The sequence below is a fragment of the Molossus molossus genome, unplaced genomic scaffold (genome assembly GCF_014108415.1).
Source record: "Molossus molossus isolate mMolMol1 unplaced genomic scaffold, mMolMol1.p scaffold_m16_p_20, whole genome shotgun sequence".
Lineage (NCBI taxonomy): Eukaryota > Metazoa > Chordata > Mammalia > Chiroptera > Molossidae > Molossus > Molossus molossus.
This window is the reverse complement of record NW_023425356.1, coordinates 52246965-52273637: the sequence shown is the minus strand read 5'-3', so window position 1 is coordinate 52273637 and position 26673 is coordinate 52246965. Positions and strand designations below refer to the sequence as shown.

The following is a 26673-nucleotide window of genomic DNA, read 5'->3' as shown; positions in this document are numbered from 1 at the left end:
TCCTACTCTGCTCATGTCTAACTGCCTACTACAGGCTGGGAGGCTGAGAGGGGAGAAGCAATGGTTTTCTAGGCTGCTTATCTATTTGGGAAGAGTGGATATGGGTACTGATGAACTGTATAGATGGTTATAAAAATGTTTTAAACAAGTATCTTAAAAATTGATGGCTAGCCACGGACTGAAGCAAAGCAGAACGCATTAGTTGAAACCAATGGAAGGACAAGTCCAGGGTTCAGCAGGGTGACTAAATATACAAGATTGACTAAAATCAATATCTTCTCTACACACCAGCAGTAACCAATTAGGAAATATAATGGAAACAAGAAAGTTTTCACAGTAGTTCCAAATATGCTCTAGGAACAAAACAAACAAAACATGAACCAGATCTTTATGAGGGAATCTGTAACACTTTATTCAAGGACATTATTAAAAAAGATTTTTCTTTATTGATTTTAGAGAGAGAGAGAGGATGGGAGGAGAGATAGAAACATCGATGAGAACATCGACTGGCCGTCTCCTGCATGCCCCCCCCCCCCACTGGGGATCAGGCCCACAACCTGGGCATGTGCCCTGACCAGGAATTGAACTGGCGAGCTCTTGGTGCAGGTCGATGCTCAACCACTGAGCCACACCCGCCAGGCTCCAGAACATTATTTTAAATCTCAGCCCCTTACAGTGTGTTTCCTCCTTAGCACTTATTAAAAACTGCATTTAAAAAATCCAGCCCTGGCCGGTTTGGCTCAACAGTTAGAGCATCGGCCCGTGGACCAGAGAGGCCCGGGTTCGGTTCCCGCCAAGGGAACGTACCTCGGTTGTGGTTTGTCCCCGGCCCCGGCTGGGGTCGTGTGGGTGGCAGCCAGTCAATGTGTCTCTCTCACATCGATGTTTCTCTCTCTCTCTTCCTCCCTCTCTCCCTCCCGCTCTGAAGATAAGTACAAAAATGTCCTCCGGTGAGGATAAGAAAAAAAAATCCATAGTCTTTGAAACAATAATAACTATGACTTAAGGGGGGAAAACAAAACAATATTGGTGGAGTCCGTGTTTTTGTCATCCCTCCCCTCCATTTAGACTGGAAATTTCTAGAAGGAAAAGGTCTTGTTTGCAGTGTTCCTCCCTCCGCCCCACACATTCGCAGGGCTCGGCACAGTGAGCCCCCACAGCTGCAAAACGTGTAAGGACTGAAGCACTCCCAGCATGCTCTTCTCCCCTCTTGGTTCCATATTACGCAATAATGCCCAGAAGTTGCTCCAGGCCTTCCACGTGACCACACCCCGCCCAGGACTCCTCCCAGCCAATCAGAATGCCCCACACTCACGACCACGCTCCGCCCCCACCGCCGCACGCGGAGGGATCTGACGTCTCAGCCTCGTTTTTCAACCAGCGCCGCCAATGCGGCTGCGCGCTGCGCCCTGATTGGCCGAGAGCTGCGGAGCGGCACGCGCGGCGGCTCCGCGGTTACTAAGGGCGGGAGCCCGGCGAGGGCGCCGGCAGCTGGTGCTGTCTCCGGCCCGTCGAAGCGCTGGCGGCGGCTGCTGTCTCAGGTCCACCGAGGCCGGGCCGCGTTCGCCATGCCGAACCGCAAGGCCAGCCGGAACGCCTACTACTTCTTCGTGCAGGAGAAGATCCCCGAGCTGCGGCGGCGGGGCCTGCCCGTGGCTCGCGTGGCGGATGCCATCCCCTACTGCTCTGCTGATTGGGCGGTGAGGCGCAGGGGTCAGCGGGCAGGGCAGTTGGGCCTCGAGGAGCGCCGCGACCCCGTGGCCCCTGCGGGGTGGGGGGCGGGGAGCCCTGGCGCCCGCCCGGCCGGCCGGGGACAAACGGACGCCTGGACCGCAGCCCCGCGACCGCCGGGCATCCGCCTGCGGGGCCGGGGCGCCCGGGCCTCACTGCGGCTCCTCTTCGTGTCTCTCCCGCCCCGTCCCCCAGCTCCTGGGCCAGGACGAAAAGGACAAATACGCAGACATGGCTCGAGCGTGGAGGGCCGCCCAGGGAAAGGACTCTGGGCCTTTGGAGAAGCAGGTAAAGGTCGCGGGAGACGAGCAGCTGCCTGCCCGAGCCTGGGGCGGTCAAGGTGCTGGATGGGCGCCTGGGGCATGTTGGGCTACGCCGGGCGATGGGTTAGACAGTGCAAAGCCTTCATTTTCCTTCCCGGTGTCAGCAGGCCTGTTGTTAGCCCCACAGGCCCCTCTGCTAGGGCGCACGTTGGTATCGTTTGGCCGTGAAGGCCGGGGAAATCCCACTAGGGACCCCGATCGTCCGTGGAAGCCTGTGGCTAATTTAGGGCCTGGACCAGAGGACCTCTCAGGGTCCCTTTCAAGTCTTTCGTGATTGAAAAACCATTTTTTTTGGTATGTTTAAATTAAGTTTGGGCCAGTCTTTCTTTGTAAATGACACCCGGAATCGGGCCAGCTGCCGTAGGTTAAAACATTGACAACGAGACTGGCAAGATGTGGGTGAGTGTTTGCACACCTTACGGGTAAGAGTTGAAGACGGTGTGTTTGGGTAAATTTCTGTGTAGGTAGAAGGTAAAAATACTACATAAGATTGGGGTTTTTTTGGAGTCGCATCAAGAAAGTGCAGTGTGGTTGCGTTTCGCCCTTCCTGTGTCCGCCCCGTTCTTAGCTGGTGGGATTCCGCCCATCCTTTCGACTGCAGCCTTGGGTTGAAATCCCAGAGAGCTTCGCTTGCTTTAGGTCTGAGAGGATTTCATTTTGAGGACACATGTTAGGGTAGACACTCTCATTAGTTTAATTTGTACTTCTCCTTTCGAGCCTTGGTATTTTTTTCCGTCTCCTTACTGTACAACGTGTTATGAGACGTTCCCCTTCAGAAAATAACTGCGTGTGTCTGGATACCTCGTTGACGCTTGGAGTCCGCACGATCGGGTTTTTAATTGAAGGGAAAGGCAAACAGTGGCAGAGTGCTTCTCGAAGAATGTTCTTTCGGCCACGGGACCTGGCACATGTCACGTGATTCCGTAGGATTAGTGTGGTGACGTGCAGCAGTGGTGGAATTTGTTATTTACCACTCGCCTGTGCGTCAGGATACTTACAGATTTGGCCGTTGTCTGCCGTCCTGTTGGTGTCATTGACAAAAGTGGGCGTTTTCACTCACCAGGTTCCTTGGCTTGGAGAGGTTACTGAAGTCGTGTGGACCGTGTTGCAGCTATTTGGCTAAATTTAAGTATGTGGCATAAAGTGCCCAGCAAGAGGGTAAGCATGTGGTCGATCATTCTCTTCCTCTTTAGAAACCTGCTTGCACCCCAATGAGGAGGCCAGGCATGCTCGTGCCGAAGCAGAACGTCTCACCCCCGGATATGTCAAGCTTGTCTCTAAAAAATGATCAAGGTAGAGTAATCCTAACGTGTTTTGTTTAGATGAGTTTGAGTGCTCAAGACACTGTGATATCCTGATCAGTAAATATGTGTTCTGTTCATTTTGAACGTGCATTTCAAAGTAATTGGTTACAGATGTTCAAAAATGATGGCACTGAAGTCGTGAGAGCAGGTAATTTGCATTTGTTGAAGTCACACTGGAGAGTTTTCTTTCTATTACAGAAATTAAAAACGTACTTCATGTGTTATTAAACATACTTTATGCATTTGTGTGTTTATAGCTAGACAGTGAAATACATTGAGACTTAGGCACATGTAAGTTACAAAGGTGAAGGTGAATTACCGATCCAGCGGAGAAGAGAATGTAGCTGCTCAGGAAGAGTCCTTGCGTTCCCCTCTGGCCGTTTTTTATCAATTGTGGTCTGACTTTGTTGAAGATGAATGAACTTTTAACAGTCTTAGATGTGGCCAGTCCTGATCATAAACATCTTCACATAATTTTTCTTAAGATAATTTATAGGTGGTCTTGTGTACATTACTAAACAGGAAAGGGTGAGTTAGATTGTCCATAGTTTACATCACAGATTTCCTACACCTGTTCTACCTGACTTATTTCCCAAATAGTCCTATTGACTATGGTTGTTCCTGAGATTCAAGGTTTATGTTTAACTAAATTATATAGAGTGGGCTGCAAGTCTGAATAACTCTGTTGCTTCATGCGAAGAGTGGTTATTACTTTCACCCTTGCTAAGTGTAATCTGAAAGCTTTGATTCGTTTATTCCATACAGCTGATTAGTTCTTTTTCAGCTTATTTAGGAATATAGGAACAAAAGGAAAATGGCTCTAGAAGCTTTGTAGGTGGGTCAGTTTGAGACACTCATCTGTTTCTGTTGTCTTACGATTTTTTTTTTTTTAGCTCTCCTTGGAGGCATTTTTTACTTTCTGAACATTTTCAGCCATGGCGAGCTGCCTCCGCACTGTGAGCAGCGCTTCCTGCCCTGTGAGATCGGCTGCGTGAAGTACTCGCTCCGGGACGGCATCCTGGCGGACTTCCACAGGTTCATCAGTCCCGGTGAGCGCCGCGGCCGGCCTCGGCCGAGGACCACGCGTCCTCTTGACCGTGTCTGATGCACTGTTTGTGTTCTTACAAGCTGATGCCCAGCAGATTCTTAGAAATGTAACAAGACTTCATGATACTTGGTTGAAAGACTGATAAGAGTTAGGTGTTGACACAGGGTTTGAGGTTTAGGCTTCTAACCTGGGGGAAGCACTGGGTGGGTGGAGTGCCCGGGAGCACGGAGCCGCCCTTGGCTCCCTGCTGCTGTCCACAGTGGATGATCTAAGAGCTCTTCATGCTGTGGCTCCTCTCCAGGGTCCCGTTGCCCCACCCTTCACGGCAGCCATCGCTGGTTTCTAGCTGCCGCTGCTTTGTAACTTCAGCAAAGTCCTTAACCCTCCCGAACCTGCTGGTCATCTGTAAAGCTGGGATGCTGCCCAGTGGAGCTGCTGTGAGGCTGGTGGACGTCCTTCCGCTACTCCAGCTGGTCCGAGCCATTCATTACCAGCACAAGGGGTTTGCTCGGTTCCCAGGAGGATGGACAGTGGCGAAAGGAGCACTGTACCTTTAAGACTAAGTAGGAGCAGCACGGATGGAGGAGAGCGACGGAGAAGGGATCTGGGGCAGCACTTCTGCCCTAGTTTTGTCTGTTGCTTTGAAGTCCACTAAGATGCCCAGCAGGTTTCCTAGTCTCCGGACGCCAGGAAAACCAGTCCTGTGCACACTGGGAAGAGCAGTGTTTATGTGGCTGTGAAGCATTAGCCAGAATTTCGAGACTTTTCCTCTGAGGGATACCTGTGCCATCTACCTTGCTCCGCCAAGGACCTCTGACCCCTGAGGCCCATTCCTGGACCTCGAGCTCCCGCCCCTCAGCACAAGTGTGCTTCGCCTAGAATTTCTTTCTCTGCAAGGGAGACCTTGCTTTTTAAGGTGGTTTAGACAGTACATCAAAGTCTTTGATAGTCATCAGACCTTAGTTTAAAAACCACTATGAGAGAGGTTTATTGTCTCGCATTTTCACCCTGTGGGGTGGTATTGCTGTGGGGTAACAGAGCTGCCGGGTTTCTGCTGCTCAGCAATGTGTTTTGTGTTACAGGTGAAATCCCACGAGGATTCCGGTTTCATTGTCAGGCTGCAAGTAAGTGTAAAGGAATGGCGTCGATGGTAGGCCTTGGAGAATGTGTGTGTCTGATCACGATTCCCTGCTTTAACCAGACACAGAACGTCAGTGAACAGTAGCCCTAGGTAATTGTTGGAGTCTTCACAGAAGTGGTAAATGGTGTACATGATCCTTAAAAGCTTTAAAATTATGTGGACTTGTAGGACAGCATCCCTTTTCCTTGTGAGGATGGGGGGTTTATTTTCTGCATCTATCTTTTGGCCTTGGTCAGTTACTTTTACTGGTCAGCTTCGTGGGTAAGTCTTTTACTAGCGAGGTATGTGGATAAGTCTTTTAACAGGTATCAGATTATCTAGATTGAGGGGAGTTTACAGGAATGTCTTTTCAGAATCAAGAAAAAAAAAGATGATGCTTGAAAAACGCCAGAAAGACAGTGTTAAAAAGACCAAGGAGCTCTGAATTAATATTTAGATGAGGCAATCGGGTCTTTAAGTAATTGGCAACTGAAGCACATGATTGTGTACCTCTGCTCTTTTCTAGGCACTAGATTTTAACCAGTTTCCTGTTTGATTAGAATGAAAATCAGGATAATAGGGTTATTTTTAAATTTATTTTCAAAAGTATCACTGTCTGATTAAGTATTTTTACATAAACGTAGACAAATGAGCTATAGACGTGTTTGAATTAGAAATAAGTTTTTCAAATCTCCATAATCAGCTATTTTGTAATACTTATAAGCAATTCTTTATGAATGAAGAGAATATTTTAGATTTATCTTTGGTTATGTCCTTTGAGTCTTTTTCATAAATAATATAATATGAACAACAACAAAAAAAACCCAGACCAATAGAGCATAATGAGATGCCAAAAAACTCATGTATGTGATAGAGTTGGTACTGCATATTGGAGAATAAATTGATTACTCAGTAAGTGAGGTGGCGACAGCTGATTATCCACATGGAGGGAGAAATAAACCGAATCTCTACCTCACACCATATGTAAGTCAGTTCCAGATGGAGCAGGGACTTGGTTGTAAAAATAAAACTTTAGCATAAAGTAAAGACTGTCTTCATGATCTCTGTGCATTCATGTTAAAGACAGATTAATTAACCTAATCTTGTTGTCAATTATTTTGTCATCCTAAGGAATGTGTTATTTTTAACTGAGTGACAGACATTACGTATGAAAACTTGTTGTTCTTCCCCAAAGAAGACACTGCCCCAGTACAAAGCTGAGTCACTGGCCTCTCCGACCACCTTAATCCAGCTGCAGGATTAAAACCAGGTTCAGACCTGACGTGAGTCGGTCTGTTTCTGGTTGACCTTTACTAAAAGGGGAAAGGCGGACAGATTGCCGTCAGAGATCAGTAGAATCTATGATTGACTTCACAGCATAAACAGTGGAAGCCAGAAGACAACCGGATGTTTTCATTACAAATATTTTAGACACACAGTAGTACAGGCTGGAGTATGATTTTTAATTCTTACTAGCTCTGGGTCTTTTGAAAACTGCTATTTCTTGGCCTCTGAATCCCCTCTTCCAAAATCAGCAGATGCCCCCGTTCCCAGGCCCAGCCCCAGGGCCTCTTCCTTCCCCAGGTTCGGGCCGTGCGTCCTCACTGCGTCTGTGTCTCTGCGTCTGTGTCTCTTCAGGGCTCTCAGCAGGTGTTTCATTGGTTCAGCTTCCCTCACCTGTTACCAGGGGCTGAACTCTTTCTGCGTTCTTTTTAGTTTCCAGTTTTATGCTGACATTTGCAATTTGATCTCTTCAGATATGAACGTGTTTAAAATCTGTGTCCTATCACGTCGGTATCTGGGATATTTTTGGATCTGTTTCTACCATCTTTGTTTTGGTTCTGATTCTCATTTCTTTCTGTGCTTTGTTATTCTTACAGTGTTGAAGAAATGATGTTAAAGTAATTTGAGGGTAATAATCATTCCTTTCTTCAGAGGATATCTGTTTGCTTTTCCTGCACTCAGGGGGCCTCGCCAGCACACCAGGCCCCCAAAGCTGGAAAAGCACCTCACACCGGTCACCTTCCTCTCTGGACCTGGCACCGGGCTCCCGGGAAGCTGCCCCAAAGCTCGGCTCGGCTCTGGGTTTATGTTCACTTCCATCTTGATGATTCTTTGTTGCTGTGTCCTCCTGATAGCCTCACGCGTTCTACATTTTTGTGGAAGGTTGGTCTGAGCTGCTTGGTCCATTTTTGCTAGAAGTAGAAATCTTCATCTTACAACCTTGAAAAGCAGTTACATTCTGCGGCCTTACTAACAGATTCGTGAAAGGCAATGTGGAAGTGGTGGAATCACTCTAGGCTCGGTCACTTCCCAGACCTGGGTGTCAGTGCTGACCCCACTGTCCTGCAACTGGGAACTTAATTCATCCGTCCTCCCTTATCCGCAGGGGATGCATTCCAGGTCTCCTGGTGGATCCTGAAACTGCAGAGTACTAAACCGTGTGTGTGCGCGCGCGCGCGTGTGTATGTATGTGTATGTATATATAGTTTTTTCCCTACACAGACAGCTGTGATAAAGTATATCAGTTAGGCATTCTAAGAGATTAACAATAGTAACTACTAATAAAACAACAATTAACAATCTACTATAATAAAAGTCGTGAAAATGTGGTCTCTTTCAGCATGTCTTGCTGTACTGGCCTTCACAAGTTTTTCCTTCTTGACAGTTTCAGGGATGGAAGATTCATTCTTAGGATCTTGGCAACCTCAGCCTACAGTTTTTTTTCTTAAGTCGGGGACTTGCACCTTTTCTTTTCACACGAAGGAAACGTTTTCTAGGTTCTCCTTGGCATATCTGGATCGTAGCATCGCTGCTCCGCGGCTTGGGGCTGTCACTAAGGAAGGTGAGGTGGCTGGGTCACAAGCACAGGCGCTGACAGTCATCTGGGAACTTCGGCTGCTGTCATGGGCAGTTAGTGTCTACAGTGTGGAGACCGGACACGCCGTCTCACGCCCTGGGCGGGCAGAGTGGGACAGCGTGAGATCTCTTCACGCTGCTCTGAATGGCGCTCAATTTAAAACCTAAGAATTGTTTATTGGGGCAATTTTCGATTATTTCCGGACCAGTGGAAGCAGGTGGCTGAAACCGCAGACTGGATGGGGCACTCTGCACCGTGTTCTCGCTGTCTGCTCACGTGTGGATTGCCTACCGATGAGGTTCTGGGCGAAACAGGTCAGGGACCTGACCATAACCGGGCTTGGTACCAGTGCTGAAGTCTCGAGTACCCATTGCCCACTCCTGCACTCCTGCTGCCATACCTGCTTGGTAACACTCACCTTGGACAAGTCAGAACTCCTGCCTTCTCTTTGTTTCCTTCAGGTGATTCTAGTCACAAGATTCCTATTTCAAACTTTGAGTCTGGGTGTGACCAAGCAACTGTGCTGCAAAACCTTTACAGGTTCATTCATCCAAACCCAGGGAAGTGGCCACCCATCTACTGCAAGGTAATGTCGACACAGTCTCTTTAGGCACCTATTTAGGTATCGAAAGTCATGGAGGTACCCAAAGGAAGAACGTGTGTCTGTCCTGTGTGTGTGAATCGGGCACGCTCACTGTGAGTTCTCTTCAGTGGAATTGGGTGCAATTAAATTGCTTCCATATTGGAGAGACTTCAAGGACTGCAAAAGCTGAATGTGTTTCTGCTTTGGTAGAGCTCATGTTTTTAGTTCCTCCTGCAGCCCCTTTGAGGTCCTTATACCCGAAGGGGATGCCCTGGCCTGCAGCCCCACCTTCGAACAAAGTCACCATTTCTCAGAGCTGTTCTGCAGTGACCCCTCGACTCTCCTTTTAGTCTTTAGTTTATTTGTTCTTTTGTTTGTTTGTTTTTTTGGTTTAAATTCTTCTAGGCTAGGAATTGAAGGAGTGGGTTTCAACTTCATTTTATGTTTATGTTTATCAGCATAACCATGACTAGAGTATCTTTCTCTGAATATTGGGTTCTTCATTTGTCTACCCTAAGACTCGCTTGCTTTTCACAAAGTGTGTGAACATGTTCTGTGAATGCAGCTGGTTATGAATACTGCTGTCTTTTCTGGTGTGTGTGGCTGTTTTTGTCCTCCTCATCTAGTCGGCACGTCCTCTCCTGCCCGCCCCGCCCGCAGTCTGAGAGGACGGCGTTAACTGAAGGTGACCGGGCAGGAGGAGTACAGTCAGTGTGTTCTGTCCCGCAGTCTGACGACAGAGCCAGAGTGAGCTGGTGTCTGAAACGCATGGAGAGAACGTCCGGTGAGTTCGAGCCCTGCTCAGGGCTGCATGTCTGCTTGTCTCCATCTCGACGTATACACTCTAGGTAACAGTGCACTGTTGTGTCTGTTTTTCTGTTTACCAATGAAAGAAATCCAGCAGAATCTAGAACTTCTCGCTGTTGAGGATCTTGTTGTGGGGATCTACCAGCAAAAGTTTCTCAAGGAGCCCTCCAAGACCTGGGTCCGGAGCCTCCTAGACGTGGCCATGTGGGATTATTCTAGCAACACGAGGTATTTACAGTGACTGGGGGACAGAGTGATTTGCCCTCTCTGCTGAGCCCAGGAAACAGGGCAGGATTCGTGTTGCCTGTACAGGCCGTGTTTCCCTGTTAAACTCTGAAGTCCTTGTATTTGCTTGAATATGAGACTCCACTGACTGATATGCATTGTTCCTTCGTCTGTTACTAAGAGCAACACGGCCGTTCAATTGAGAGCACTCGATCACTTAGAATTGCTGTACTGACGAGTTTATGTTTATTTAGATGTCTCATTGTGTAGGGTTCTCGCGCTCACATACAGGAAATGCAGAAGTGGAGTGAGGTAGCGGAAGTATTTTCACCTTGCGGTACCTTCAGGCTTAGAGAACAGCTGCAGGGATGGTGCAGAGACCGCGTGGGGTTTTCTCCGCGTCACTCGCTCTTGTCTAACGCTGTCTGTCTGCGTGACTCTCTCTCTGTCCACTGGAGAGCAAGTTGCAGTCATGATGCCCTTTTGCCTCTAAGTGGGAAGTGTTTTCCTGAGAACAAGAACATTTCTACAACGTGCCGCAGGGTGACGATCGGACCGGCACAGCCATGGGTACTGCTGTCTAACCAAAGGCCGTGTTTCAGTGTGTCTCTTACAGCCAAACACACCCCCAAAACAAAACCGTGTAGCCTAGGGTTTAACCCAGGATCACACGTTGCATATAGTTATTGGGTCTCTTCAGGCTCCTGTCACCGGAAGGGTCCCTCACTCTGACTTTCATGGCCAGTCGTAGGGGAGGTCACGTTGCGTGGCTGAGTGTGCCTGTCTCCTGGCGATCAGACAGGCTATGATCTGTGGGGAGTGCCCAGTGGAACCTCTTCCATCACGTCACCCTGGAGGCGAGCGTCCAGTGATGACACCTTTGGTCACCTACTAAGACTGCCTGCCAGGTTTCTCCACTGGAAGGTTGATGTTTTCATCTTGTGATGTTTTGTAGGGGATACTTGAGAATCTGTTCCTGAAACGCGGATCTGCTGATTCTAGCATCCATTGGTGCTTTCTGCCCGAATCTTACTACCGCGTTTGTGAAATGGACTTTCTAATCCTGTTGTTCCAGGTGCCGTAGGGAAGAGTGTCCTTCGCCCACATGCTTGTTTATCTTGGGAGCGGGGACTCCCTGCTGCCTTTTGTGCTCACGGGCTACGGTGTTCCTGTTGGCTTCAGGGCAGGGGTGTCTGTGTGCTTCGGCCACTGCGCCCCCTGTGCTGCTCTGCTCTGGCCGCGTGGGCCTGGCTCCCCTGCGCGCCTGCCGCAGCGTGGGTGGGCGCTTCTCCAGGAGCCCAGTCTGCAGGTGAGGGCAGGGCCGACGAGCTCCGGGCGCCAGGGGTGCTCACTGCTGCCCGAGCGGCACTGATTCTGGTGCCCTCAGTGGAGAGAGCGCGAACACATGCGTGCACACGCCCTCTGCGCGCGTTTCTATGTAGCTCGGCCATCTCTCCATCCCCCCTTCCCCCTTCTCCCCCCTCCCCCTTCTCTGTTTGTACCAAACCTGCAGTTCCAGCCCCCACCACAGGGGCCTCTGGTTTCCACTCTCTGGTTCTGCATCTCCCTCCTCTGAGCGAGCAGCCTGGCGCTGGGGTCTGCAGGTGTCTGTTCAGCCCTGGGATCCAGAGACGACGTTTCAGTTAGGAGCAGACACGTTAACTAGCTCAGGATTAGTGTCCAGTTGTTTTTCAGTCAGAGTAAATAGTAAAACAGTTCATTCAAAGGTTACCTGGGTCTTGTCTTTCCCTTCAGAGTGGTTACATTGCACACTTGTAATACAGTTAAGTCCATTGGCTAGTTTCATTCCATTTCTGTTTCCTCCCATCCTCGCTGTTATCCTGTGGCAGTGCGGCCTGTGACACGGCTCAGACACAAAGCGTGTTCAGAAGGGTCACTTCAGTCTGGTTCCATAGAAAGCCCTTGGATGCATGGAATGTGCAGATGACCGCGGAGAACGGAAACCTTTATAAAGCTGAATATCCTATTCAGAGAACAAGATGTCTCTTTATGGAATTGTGTTCAAATCTATTTTGGGAGCTTTCAAGTCTGTTTTAGAATTTCTCTCACACAGGTCGTGTACTGAGGCTGGCGGCTCTTGTGGGCAGGTCCATGCTGCTGGTAGAGAGCTGCCTTGCGGGCTTTCGGCCTCCAGCGGGTCAGTGTGGTCATCTGTGCTTCCCTAGGAGGTGACACGTTGCGCCTGGGTTTCTAGGTCGATCTGAAAGTCTGCAGAGTAGGAGTGACTCAGGCAATGGTTCTCAACCTTCCTAATGCCGCGACCCTTTAATGCAGTTCCTCATGTTGTGACCCCCAACAATAAAATTATTTTCGTTGCTGCTACTTAACTATAATTTTGCTCCTGTTATGTCTTAGGCGACCCCTGTGAAAGGGTCATTGAATCTGCAAAGGGGTCGCGACCCACAGGTTGAGAACCGCTGGTGAGGACGCATAACCCTGTCTGCACCCAGTGAGTGTGTGCTGGGCGAGTGTATGCTCGCTGGTGTTTCTGCAACACTCATTCATTTCAAGTGCAATTGGCCTGTTGGGTCTCGAGTGGCTTCATAGCATCGTGTATTTGCATCAGAGGAGGTAACATAAAATGATCTGGGTTTTTTTTCTTTACTGATTTTAGAGGAAGGGGGAGAGAGAGATAGAAACATCAATGAGAGGGAACAGCGATCAGCCACCCCCTGCATGCCCCCCACTGGGGATCGGGCCCACAACCTGGGCATGTGCCCTGACCAGGATCGAGCAGACGACCTCTTGGTGCAGGGTCAGTGCTCAGCCACTGAGCTACACCAGCTGGGCACATGATCTGATTTTAAAAATCTATTTTTTGTGTTAAATTAGAAGCCTTGATCTTTAAGCAATACTGTCAGCTTTTCTCAAGCGGCTTCCTCCAGGTGAATGAGAAGTCTGGGTGTGGCCGGAAGCGGTGCACTTTCACAGACCAGGAGTCACAGTCCTTTCCACGCAGGTGCAAGTGGCATGAAGAACACGACATCCTCTTCTGTGCGCTAGCTGTTTGCAAGAAAATTGCGTAAGTCGGAGAAAGAAGTCTCTTTATAGTGGGTATTCGTCATCAACGTCTGCGCGGTTTTGCTTGCTGTTGCTTTGCGATTGGGGGTCACCGCTGGCCTCCTTGTCCACACTCGCCTCTCGCTGCAAGGAGGGTGTCCCGCGTCTCTCTCACCACACGCCCAGGTCGCTCGAGTCTGCACAGTGACTTCCTGGGTGGCACCAGCACTCGCTGGGACCTGCCCCCGAGGCTCCCCTGGGAGAGGGCCCTGCTGGCTGGAGTGCAGCGCTTCCTCGGGAAGGTTCTGGAAACACCCTTGCCTTCTGCCTGGAAGCACCTGGGGTCGGGGTGCTCGGGGGTCCCGTCCACTCTGGGATCGCTGGATCTGAGCAGGGGGTGTCTTTGCTCACTTACCATTTATTGTTCATCCTCACCTGAGGGTCTTTTTCCATTGACATTTTTTTAGATAGAGTGGAAGGTGGGGGGTGGGGAGTGATAGAGCCACATTGACTGGGTGCCTCCCGCACAACTCGGACCAGGGCCCGGGACAAACCACAACCGAGGTACGTGCCCTTGACCGGAATTGAACTGGTGACTCTGGTCTACGGGCCAACGCTAACTGCTGAGCCAAACTGGCCAGGCCCAGGGCAGATTGCTTTTAAATTGTAGCTTATTTCTGGTGCCGCCCTCTCCCTGTTACATGTTCGCAAGTTCTAGTAGTTTTGATCCTCATTCCCATTTCCTTACAATGAACCTGAAATTTTACCCGGTAAAACACTTAATATTTCAGTAGTGACCAGTTCTATGTGTATCGCTACCATTCCCGTTCCTTCTCAGAATCTCTGATTTTCTTTGTCCCAATTAGAACAGCGTCTCTGACCGCTGTTTGCATTAGAAGTGTTGAAGGCGGGCTGCTTGTAGAATGGGCGGGGGTCTGGTGATGAGCTTCTCCCTCCGCGGGTACTACACCAGTAACCCCCCCCCACAGGTACTGCATCAGTAACCCCCCCCGTAGGTACTGCACCAGTAACCCCTCCGTAGGTACTGCACCAGTAACCCCCCCACAGGTACTGCACCAGTAACCCCCCCCACAGGTACTGCACCAGTAAACCCCCCCCACAGGTACTGCACCAGTAACCCCCCCACAAGTACTGCATCAGTAACCCCCCCCACAGGTACTGCATCAGTAACCCCCCCCACAGGTACTGCATCAGTAACACCCCCCCGCAGGTACTGCATCAGTAACACCCCCCCCCGCAGGTACTGCATCAGTAACACCCCCCCGCAGGTACTGCATCATTACACCTCCCCCCCGCAGGTACTGCATCAGTAACATACCCCCCCGCAGGTACTGCATCAGTAACATCCCCCCCCGCAGGTACTGCATCAGTAACATCCCCCCCCCCGCAGGTGCTGCATCAGTAACATCCCCCCCCCCGCAGGTACTGCATCAGTAACATCCCCCCCCCCGCAGGTACTGCATCAGTAACATCCCCCCCCCGCAGGTACTGCATCAGTAACATCCCCCCCCCCGCAGGTACTGCATCAGTAACATCCCCCCCCCCCCGCAGGTGCTGCATCAGTAACATCCCCCCCCCCCGCAGGTACTGCATCAGTAACTCTCTGGCCACGCTCTTCGGGATCCAGCTCACGGAGGCCCACGTGCCCTTGCGGGATTATGAGGCCAGCAACAGGGTGACACCCAAAATGGTGGTCTTGGATGCAGGGCGGTACCAGGTAGGGGCTGACTTTGGGAGCTACTGTGTCTTTTTTTCTTTTCTAAAAGATTTTTAGGAATTAATTTTTAGATAGAGAGGAAGGGAGAGAGGGAGAGAAACATCTCTGTGAGAGGGAAGCGTCGATGGGCCGCCTCCTGCACACCCTCCAGTGGGGATCAAACCCACACCCAGGGCATGTGCCCTGACTAGGAATCGAACCCCTCGGTGCACGGGATGACGCCAGCCAAATGGAGTCACACCGGCCAGGGAGGCTGTTTTTTCTTATGTCTTACTTAGTGTGGTCCTGGTCAGCAGCAGCTGGGATCAGGCCTTGGGTTCTCTCTTTCCCATCCAAGGTCTTAGTCTTCATGGAGTGTCACCCAGTCCTCGGTCCAGGTGGCTCCTGCAAGGACCCTTCCCTTCCTGCTGCAGTTCCTCCTCTTGCCCAGTGTTAAGAAATTGAAATTGGCAATTAGTCTTTCTGCAGAACATTGAAAAGGTTTTCCAAAACATATATATCTGAATGTGGATAATTATTTAAAATACCTACTTCAAGGATGTACAACACTGGATTCAGAGTTTGATTGAAAGCTCTCTAATCCCCGCCACCTGCCTTCCTCCAAGCCCACGGGTAGCCCCAGGCAGGAGGAGCACAGTCCCGAGGAGGGTGGGCTGGATGCCTGGGATTCACCCCAGCTCTGCTCCATTCGGGCACAGTCCCCTCCAGAGCCCCTCTGCTCCCTCCAGACACTCTCCATCCAGACGCCCCTCTGCTCCTCCACAGACACTCTCCACCCAGACGCCCTCTGCTCCTCCACAGACGCCCTCTGCTCCTCCACAGACACTCTCCACCCAGACGCCCCTCTGCTCCTCCACAGACCCTCTCCATCCAGACACCCCTCTGCTCCTCCACAGACCCTCTCCATCCAGACGCCCCTCTGCTCCTCCACAGACACTCTCCACCCAGACGCCCTCTGCTCCTCCACAGACCCTCTCCATCCAGACGCCCCTCTGCTCCTCCACAGACACTCTCCATCCAGACGCCCCTCTGCTCCTCCACAGACACTCTCCACCCAGACGCCCCTCTGCTCCTCCACAGACACTCTCCACCCAGACGGCCCTCTGCTCCTCCACAGACACTCTCCACCCAGACGCCCTCTGCTACCTCCACAGACACTCTCCATCCAGACGCCCTCTGCTCCTCCACAGACACTCTCCACCCAGACGCCCTCTGCTCCCTCCACAGACACTCTCCATCCAGACGCCCTCTGCTCCTCCACAGACACTCTCCACCCAGACGCCCTCTGCTCCCTCCACAGACACTCTCCATCCAGACGCCCCCTCTGCTCCCTCCACAGACACTCTCCACCCAGACGCCCTCTGCTCCTCCACAGACATTCTCCATCCAGACGCCCTCTGCTCCTCCACAGACACTCTCCATCCAGACGCCCTCTGCTCCTCCACAGACACTCTCCATCCAGACGCCCTCTGCTCCCTCCACAGACACACTCCACCCAGACGCCCTCTGCTCCTCCACAGACACTCTCCATCCAGACGCCCTCTGCTCCTCCACAGACACTCTCCATCCAGACGCCCTCTGCTCCTCCACAGACACTCTCCATCCAGACGCCCTCTGCTCCCTCCACAGACACTCTCCATCCAGACGCCCTCTGCTCCTCCACAGACACTCTCCACCCAGACGCCCTCTGCTCCTCCACAGACACACTCCACCCAGACGCCCTCTGCTCCTCCACAGACACTCTCCATCCAGACGCCCCTCTGCTCCTCCACAGACACTCTCCACCCAGACGCCCCTCTGCTCCTCCAGACACACTCCATCCAGACGCCCCTCTGCTCCTCCACAGACACTCTCCATCCAGATGCCCCTCTGCTCCTCCACAGACACTCTCCATCCAGACGCCCTCTGCTCCTCCACAGACACTCTCCATCCAGACGCCCTCTGCTCCCTCCACAGACACTCTCCATCCAGACGCCCTCTGCTCCTCCACAGACACTCTCCACCCAACGCCCTCTGCTCCCTCCACAGACACACTCCACCCAGACGCCCTCTGCTCCTCCACAGACACTCTCCATCCAGACGCCCCTCTGCTCCTCCACAGACACTCTCCACCCAGACGCCCCTCTGCTCCTCCAGACACTCTCCATCCAGACGCCCTCTGCTCCTCCACAGACACTCTCCACCCAGACGCCCCTCTGCTCCTCCACAGACACTCTCCATCCAGACGCCCTCTGCTCCTCCACAGACACTCTCCATCCAGACGCCCTCTGCTCCTCCACAGACACTCTCCATCCAGACGCCCTCTGCTCCTCCACAGACACTCTCCATCCAGACGCCCTCTGCTCCTCCACAGACACTCTCCATCCAGACGCCCTCTGCTCCTCCAGACACTCTCCATCCAGACGCCCCTCTGCTCCTCCACAGACACTCTCCACCCAGACGCCCCTCTGCTCCTCCACAGACACTCTCCATCCAGACGCCCTCTGCTCCTCCACAGACACTCTCCATCCAGACACCCTCTGCTCCCTCCACAGACACACTCCACCCAGACGCCCTCTGCTCCTCCACAGACACTCTCCACCCAGACGCCCTCTGCTCCTCCACAGACACTCTCCACCCAGACGCCCCTCTGCTCCTCCACAGACACACTCCACCCAGACGCCCTCTGCTCCCTCCACAGACACTCTCCATCCAGACGCCCTCTGCTCCTCCACAGACATTCTCCATCCAGACGCCCTCTGCTCCTCCACAGACACTCTCCACCCAGACGCCCCTCTGCTCCTCCACAGACACTCTCCATCCAGACGCCCTCTGCTCCTCCACAGACAATCTCCACCCAGACGCCCTCTGCTCCTCCACAGACACTCTCCATCCAGACGCCCTCTGCTCCTCCACAGACACTCTCCATCCAGACGCCCTCTGCTCCTCCACAGACACTCTCCACCCAGACGCCCTCTGCTCCTCCACAGACACTCTCCACCCAGACGCCCTCTGCTCCTCCACAGACACTCTCCATCCAGACGCCCTCTGCTCCTCCACACACACTCTCCACCCAGACGCCCTCTGCTCCTCCACAGACACTCTCCACCCAGACGCCCTCTGCTCCTCCACAGACACTCTCCATCCAGACGCCCCTCTGCTCCCTCCACAGACACTCTCCACCCAGACGCCCTCTGCTCCCTCCACAGACACTCTCCACCCAGACGCCCCTCTGCTCCTCCACAGACACTCTCCATCCAGACGCCCCTCTGCTCCTCCTCAGACACTCTCCATCCAGATGCCCCTCTGCTCCCTCCAGACACTCTCCATCCAGACGCCCCTCTGCTCCTCCACAGACACTCTCCATCCAGACGCCCCTCTGCTCCCTCCAGACACTCTCCATCCAGACGCCCCTCTGCTCCCTCCACAGACACTCTCCACCCAGACGCCCTCTGCTCCTCCACAGACACTCTCCATCCAGACGCCCTCTGCTCCTCCACAGACACTCTCCATCCAGACGCCCCTCTGCTCCCTCCACAGACACTCTCCATCCAGACGCCCCTCTGCTCCCTCCAGACACTCTCCATCCAGACGCCCCTCTGCTCCCTCCAGACACTCTCCATCCAGACGCCCCTCTGCTCCCTCCAGACACTCTCCATCCAGACGCCCCTCTGCTCCTCCACAGACACTCTCCATCCAGACGCCCCTCTGCTCCTCCACAGACACTCTCCATCCAGACGCCCCTCTGCTCCTCCACAGACACTCTCCATTCCAGACGGACCCTCTGCTCCGCCACAGACACTCTCCATCCAAACGGCCCTCTGCTCCTCCACAAGACACACTCCACGCCAGACGCCCCTGCTGCCTCCTCCACAGACACTCTCCATCCAGACGCCCTCCTGCTCCTCCACAGACACACTCCACCCAGAAACGCCCTCTGCTCCTCCACAGACACATCTCCATCCAGACCGGCCCCTCTGCTCCCTCCAGACAACTATCTCCACCCCAGACGCCCTCTAGCGCCTCCACAGACACGCTCCACCCGAGACGCCCCTCTGCTCCTCACAGACACTCTCCACCCAGAACGCCCACTGCTCCTCCACAGAACACTCTCCACCCAGAACGCCGCACTGCTCCTCCACAGACACTCTCCACCCAGACGCCCTCTGCTCCGTCGCACAGACACTCTCCACCCAAACGCCCTCTGCTCCTCTCCACAGACACTCTCCATCCAGACGCCCCTCTGCTCCTCCACAGACACTCTCCACCCAGACGCCCCTCTGCTCCTCCACAGACACTCTCCATCAGACGCCCCTCTGCTCCTCCACAGACACTCTCCACCCCAGACGCCCCTCTGCTCCCTCCACAGACACTCTCCACCCAGACGCCCCTCTGCTCCTCCACAGACACTCTCCATCCAGACGCCCCTCTGCTCCTCCACAGACACTCTCCATCCAGTACGCCCCTCTGCTTCCTCCACAGACACTCTCCATCCAGACCCCCTCTGCTCCCTCCACAGACACTCTCCATCCAGACGCCCCCTCTGCTCCCTCCACAGAGACTCTCCATCCAGACGCCCCTCTGCTCCTCCACAGACACTCTCCACCCAGACGCCCCTCTGCTCCTCCACAGACACTCTCCATCCAGACGCCCCTCTGCTCCTCCACAGACACTCTCCACCCAGACGCCCCTCTGCTCCTCCACAGACACTCTCCATCCAGACGCCCCTCTGCTCCTCCACAGACACTCTCCACCCAGACGCCCCTCTGCTCCCTCCACAGACACTCTCCACCCAGACGCCCCTCTGCTCCTCCACAGACACTCTCCATCCAGACGCCCCTCTGCTCCTCCACAGACACTCTCCATCCAGACGCCCCTCTGCTCCTCCACAGACACTCTCCATCCAGACGCCCCTCTGCTCCTCCACAGACACTCTCCATCCAGACGCCCCTCTGCTCCCTCCACAGACACTCTCCATCCAGACGCCCCTCTGCTCCTCCACAGACACTCTCCACCCAGACGCCCCTCTGCTCCCTCCACAGACACTCTCCATCCAGACGCCCTCTGCTCCCTCCACAGACACTCTCCACCCAGACGCCCTCTGCTCCCTTCACAGACACTCTCCACCCAGACGCCCTCTGCTCCCTCCACAGACACTCTCCATCCAGACGCCCTCTGCTCCTCCAGACACTCTCCATCCAGACGCCCCTCTGCTCCCTCCAGACACTCTCCATCCAGACGCCCCTCTGCTCCCTCCCGACACTCTCCATCCAGACGCCCTCTGCTCCCTCCACAGACACTCTCCATCCAGACGCCCCTCTGCTCCCTCCACAGACACTCTCCACCCAGACGTCCCTCTGCTCCTCCACAGACACTCTCCACCCAGACGCCCTCTGCTCCTCCAGACACTCTCCATCCAGACGCCCCTCTGCTCCTCCACAGACACTCTCCATCCAGACGCCCCTCTGCTCCCTCCACAGACACTCTCCACCCAGACGCCCCTCTGCTCCTCCACAGACACTCTCCATCCAGACGCCCCTCTGCTCCTCCACAGACACTCTCCATCCAGACGCCCCTCTGCTCCTCCACAGACACTCTCCATCCAGACGCCCCTCTGCTCCCTCCAGACACTCTCCATCCAGACGCCCCTCTGCTCCCTCCACAGACACTCTCCACCCAGACGCCCCTCTGCTCCTCCACAGACACTCTCCATCCAGACGCCCTCTGCTCCCTCCACAGACACTCTCCACCCAGACGCCCCTCTGCTCCTCCACAGACACTCTCCACCCAGACGCCCTCTGCTCCCTCCACAGACACTCTCCACCCAGACGCCCCTCTGCTCCTCCACAGACACTCTCCACCCAGACGCCCCTCTGCTCCTCCACAGACACTCTCCACCCAGACGCCCTCTCTGCTCCTCCACAGACACTCTCCATCCAGACGCCCCCTCTGCTCCCTCCACAGACACTCTCCATCCAGACGCCCCTCTGCTCCTCCACAGACACTCTCCATCCCAGACGCCCCTCTGCTCCTCCACAGACACTCTCCATCCAGACGCCCCTCTGCTCCTCCACAGACACTCTCCATCCAGACGCCCCTCTGCTCCTCCACAGACACTCTCCATCCAGACGCCCCTCTGCTCCTCCACAGACATTCTCCACCCAGACGCCCCTCTGCTCCTCCACAGACACTCTCCATCCAGACGCCCCCTCTGCTCCCTCCACAGACACTCTCCATCCAGACGCCCCTCTGCTCCTCCACAGACACTCTCCATCCAGACGCCCCTCTGCTCCTCCACAGACATTCTCCACCCAGACGCCCCTCTGCTCCTCCACAGACACTCTCCATCCAGACGCCCCCTCTGCTCCCTCCACAGACACTCTCTCACCAGAAGCCCCTCTGCTCCTCCACAGACACTCTCCACCCAGACGCCCCTCTGCTCCTCCACAGACACTCTCCATCCAGACGCCCCCTCTGCTCCCTCCACAGACACTCTCCATCCAGACGCCCCCTCTGCTCCCTCCACAGACACTCTCCATCCAGACGCCCCTCTGCTCCTCCACAGACACTCTCCATCCAGACGCCCCTCTGCTCCTCCACAGACACTCTCCACCCAGACGCCCCTCTGCTCCTCCACAGACACTCTCCACCCAGACGCCCTCTGCTCCCTTCACAGACACTCTCCATCCAGACGCCCCTCTGCTCCCTCCAGACACTCTCCATCCAGACGCCCCTCTGCTCCTCCACAGACACTCTCCATCCAGACGCCCCTCTGCTCCTCCACAGACACTCTCCACCCAGACGCCCCTCTGCTCCTCCACAGACACTCTCCATCCAGACGCCCCTCTGCTCCTCCACAGACACTCTCCATCCAGACGCCCCTCTGCTCCTCCACAGACACTCTCCATCCAGACGCCCCTCTGCTCCTCCACAGACACTCTCCACCCAGACGCCCCTCTGCTCCTCCACAGACACTCTCCACCCAGACGCCCTCTGCTCCCTCCACAGACACTCTCCATCCAGACGCCCCTCTGCTCCTCCACAGACACTCTCCATCCAGACGCCCCTCTGCTCCTCCACAGACACTCTCTACCCAGACGCCCCTCTGCTCCTCCACAGACACTCTCCATCCAGACGCCCCTCTGCTCCTCCACAGACACTCTCCATCCAGACGCCCCTCTGCTCCTCCACAGACACTCCACCCAGACGCCCTCTGCTCCTCCACAGACACTCTCCACCCAGACGCCCCTCTGCTCCTCCACAGACACTCTCCACCCAGACGCCCTCTGCTCCTCCACAGACACTCTCCATCCAGACGCCCCCTCTGCTCCCTCCACAGACACTCTCCACCCAGACGCCCCTCTGCTCCTCCACAGACACTCTCCACCCAGACGCCCTCTGCTCCCTCCACAGACACTCTCCATCCAGACGCCCTCTGCTCCTCCACAGACACTCTCCATCCAGACGCCCTCTGCTCCTCCACTGACACTCTCCATCCAGACGCCCCTCTGCTCCTCCACAGACACTCTCCACCCAGACGCCCCTCTGCTCCTCCCAGACACTCTCCACCCGACGCCCCTCTGCTCCTCCACAGACACTCTCCATCCAGACGCCCCTCTGCTCCTCCACAGACACTCTCCATCCAGACGCCCCTCTGCTCCTCCACAGACACTCTCCATCCAGACGCCCCTCTGCTCCTCCACAGACACTCTCCACCAGACGCCCCTCTGCTCCTCCACAGACACTCTCCACCCAGACGCCCTCTGCTCCTCCACAGACACTCTCCATCCAGACGCCCCTCTGCTCCTCCACAGACACTCTCCATCCAGACGCCCCTCTGCTCCTCCACAGACACACTCCACCCAGACGCCCTCTGCTCCTCCACAGACACTCTCCACCCAGACGCCCCTCTGCTCCTCCACAGACACTCTCCATCCAGACGCCCCCTCTGCTCCCTCCACAGACACTCTCCACCCAGACGCCCCTCTGCTCCTCCACAGACACTCTCCACCCAGACGCCCTCTGCTCCCTCCACAGACACTCTCCATCCAGACGCCCTCTGCTCCTCCACAGACACTCTCCATCCAGACGCCCTCTGCTCCTCCAAGACACTCTCATCCAGACGCCCCTCTGCTCCCCACAGGACACTCTCCATCCAGACGCCCCTCTGCTCCTCACAAGACACTCTCCACCCAGACGCCCTCTGCTCCTCCACAGACACTCTCCACCCAGACGCCCTCTGCTCCTCCACAGACACTCTCCATCCAGACGCCCTCTGCTCCTCCACAGACACTCTCCATCCAGACGCCCTCTGCTCCTCCACTGACACTCTCCATCCAGACGCCCCTCTGCTCCTCCACAGACACTCTCCACCCAGACGCCCTCTGCTCCTCCACAGACACTCTCCATCCAGACGCCCCTCTGCTCCTCCACAGACACTCTCCACCCAGACGCCCTCTGCTCCTCCACAGACACTCTCCATCCAGACGCCCTCTGCTCCTCCACAGACACTCTCCACCCAGACGCCCTCTGCTCCCTCCACAGACACTCTCCATCCAGACGCCCCTCTGCTCCCTCCACAGACACTCTCCACCCAGACGCCCCTCTGCTCCTCCACAGACACTCTCCACCCAGACGCCCTCTGCTCCTCCACAGACGCCCTCTGCTCCTCCACAGACACTCTCCACCCAGACGCCCCTCTGCTCCTCCACAGACACTCTCCATCCAGACACCCTCTGCTCCCTCCAGACACTCTCCATCCAGACGCCCCTCTGCTCCTCCACAGACACTCTCCATCCAGACGCCCCTCTGCTCCTCCACAGACACTCTCCATCCAGACGCCCTCTGCTCCTCCACAGACACTCTCCATCCAGACGCCCCTCTGCTCCTCCACAGACACTCTCCACCCAGACGCCCCTCTGCTCCTCCACAGACACTCTCCATCCAGACACCCTCTGCTCCCTCCAGACACTCTCCATCCAGACGCCCCTCTGCTCCTCCACAGACACTCTCCATCCAGACGCTCTCTGCTCCTCCACAGACACTCTCCATCCAGACGCCCCTCTGCTCCTCCACAGACACTCTCCATCCAGACGCTCTCTGCTCCTCCACAGACACTCTCCATCCAGACGCCCCTCTGCTCCTCCAGACACTCTCCATCCAGACGCCCCTCTGCTCCTCCACAGACACTCTCCATCCAGACGCCCTCTGCTCCTCCAGACACTCTCCATCCAGACGCCCCTCTGCTCCTCCACAGACACTCTCCATCCAGACGCCCTCTGCTCCTCCACAGACACTCTCCATCCAGACGCCCTCTGCTCCTCCACAGACACTCTCCATCCAGACGCCCCTCTGCTCCTCCACAGACACTCTCCACCCAGACGCCCTCTGCTCCTCCACAGTCACTCTCCACCCAGACGCCCCTCTGCTCCTCCACAGACACTCTCCACCCAGACGCCCCTCTGCTCCTCCACAGACACTCTTAAAAAGTTGGTCAGATGTTGGGAAAATGTGTGTGTTTTTAAAGAGTCATTTGAAATTGTAGTAGATGATCCAATATTTGTGAGAAATAAGAATTTCCCCCTGGTATTCTTCTTCTTTTCATAGAAGCTAAGGCTTGAGAGTCCAGGATTCTCTCATTTCAACTATTCTTCTAATCAAGAACCAAGATCAAGCCCACACACAGGTAAGCATCTTATATCTGCTGAGCATGCAGGTCAAATGGTCGGGCCCCAGGCCGATCAGGAGCCCAGGGCGTGGTCCATAGGGGCTGCTCTGCACCTGCTGTAGGGCCCAAGGGCCTGTCTGGGTGCATGAGGGAGTTACCTGCCATTAGCACCTTGAATGGTTGCAATAGGTACATTTTTGTATCACTTTGAAGCAATCTAATTTATTCTAAACATTTATTCAGAGCATTTAAAATAAAACCTGTTGTACTTGTAGCAGCTATAGTTTTGTAGTTTTGATACGATGACGTCTTCGGGGACGTGAAGTTCAGGGGTTGTGGGAGGAGCTGTGGTAAGGCTCCCAGGGCCGAGCCGAGCAGAAGTCATCTTGTTCAGCCTCTGCCTGCACGCGGTGCTCTGTCACCTCCAGGTCATCAGGACCAGGGGAGGCCTGCAGTAGAGGTCGAGTCAGTGGAGGGGTCTCGTGACAACCAAACTAGAAAGTGGGTTTTCTCCTCTTGCCTTCCAATGTCTTAGCGGACTGCCCTCCTGGGGTGAAGCCTCCGGGCCCCAGCAGCAGTGTCCGGGGCAGAGGGATCACACGCCTGCTGGAGAGCATGTCGGCGTCCGCCAGCAGCGTGCCCGGCGCTCCCCTGCCCTGGCCCCAGAGGATGGGTGCCCGCCCTGCTCCTCCCTGCCTCAATGATGGCACTTCCCAGTTCCTGGGGCAGTAACAGACCTCCCTTCTGACTGCAGTCATGTCAACAGGCAACTCATCAGTGGGACCAGCACTGCTCTGGAAACTAGTTTGTGAGGAAGCTCGGTTTCATAGATTAAAAGTAATTGTGGTTGGAGAAGATTTGGGCATTTTTTGCTTTTTTCTCAAGGGCTAGTTCTGCTTCCTGACTGGATAATGGCAATGCCTTTGAAGGGTTGAGTCTCTAAGGACGAAACTGGCATTTTCAGAGTTGTGCTTTTGCAAATGTTCTATTTTGATAATCTTTTCCTCCACAATAAAGGTATCGAATATCTGTTATGAAAGGTTTTAAAACAGTGTTGATGTGTTTCTTCCAATGATGACATGCAGAACCTTTCTCTCGAGACCTGCTGGCTGTTTTCATTGCAGATGTCTAAGAGAATTGGCCTTTAACAAAAATAAAGTTTTGTTACTTAAAAGTCTTTGAAATATGCTGACTTTGGCAAAAGGAATTATTTGAAGGATGAGAAGCCAAAAATGGGGTTATGTAATTTCCCCAAAATCTCACGGCTAGTTAGTGACCGAGTTCCGGGTCCCCCTGAGCCCAGGTCCTCCCATGCGCCAGGCCCGTGTCATGGCGAGCCGGGCGCTTGCCCTTCGTAGCTGACTCGGACGGGCTCGTGCTCTCGTTCACCTGGAACAGGAGCTTCGAAAAGTAGACGGAACGGCGCTTAAGGAGAAATAGCCAAAGTACCATCAAACTGAAAGATTTAAACAAGTCTTTTTTTTGATAGATCAAGCATATTAAAAATCAGTAAATATACAGAATGCTTGAAAATTTAAATAACAAACTTGAACTAATAGTTTGTTCACTATATTCGTTTCAAACACATGGACTAGTTTTTGAAAATGTTTTTATTGATTAGAGAGAAGAAGGGAGAGAGAGAGAAACATCTGTGTGAGAGAGCAACATTGATTGGCTGCCTCCTGCACGCCCCCTACTGGGGTCGAGCCCAAACCCGGGCATGTGCCCTGACCGGGAATCAAACCGGGACCTCTCAGTCCCTGGGATGACGCTCAACCACTGAGCCACACCAGCCGGGCAACACATTGAATATTCTTTTTTAATGTTTTACGGGTTGGCCCATTACCAAGTCTCAATAAGTTGAGGAATTGATAAATCACGTTCTTGCTCTACTATTCAGATATTCATGTGTATTTTAAAAATAATTTTCTAGAACCCCTTATATATGGAAGTCATAATGAATCCCAAACCAACTTATAACTAAATGAAAGTAAAATTTCCCTAGAGGAATTAGTAAATACTACATAACACATTAGGAACACTAAGGGGGGAAACAGCTTTAAATAGTGATATTGGGCAAAAAGAAGGGCTGAAAATTAAGCATCAAATATACATTTAGGAAGTTAAAAAAAATTGGAAACATAATACTGTATGCCAACTATAATCACTTTCTAAAGTTAGAACAAGAACAATAAACCCGTGACAAGTAGGAGGAGGAGATGAGGAGTAAACAGTGAAGTAGAAAGAGCAGAGGGGCCCACAGAGCC

At 53.8% G+C, this 26673-nt stretch overlaps 1 protein-coding gene across 7 annotated transcripts; it reads left to right on the top strand.

Moving 5' to 3' along the window:
* The first annotated feature begins 1951 nt into the window (after positions 1–1951).
* On the top strand, positions 1952–25535 carry MAEL (maelstrom spermatogenic transposon silencer). Of its 7 annotated transcripts, none has more exons than XM_036272620.1 (11): positions 1952–2019; positions 3248–3347; positions 4252–4407; positions 5489–5530; positions 8848–8972; positions 9630–9753; positions 9866–10004; positions 12982–13044; positions 14628–14760; positions 24346–24424; positions 24942–25535. In XM_036272620.1, exons 1-11 carry the CDS (start codon positions 1963–1965, stop codon positions 25136–25138), a joined length of 1215 nt encoding a protein of 404 aa, XP_036128513.1. In that variant the 5' UTR covers positions 1952–1962; the 3' UTR covers positions 25139–25535. The 7 variants fall into 7 exon arrangements, with proteins under 7 accessions (XP_036128513.1, XP_036128516.1, XP_036128512.1 ...); XM_036272623.1 differs by having other exon boundaries at positions 9699–9753; positions 24942–25533; XM_036272619.1 differs by having other exon boundaries at positions 9863–10004; positions 24942–25533.
* The last annotated feature ends 1138 nt before the right edge of the window (positions 25536–26673 follow it).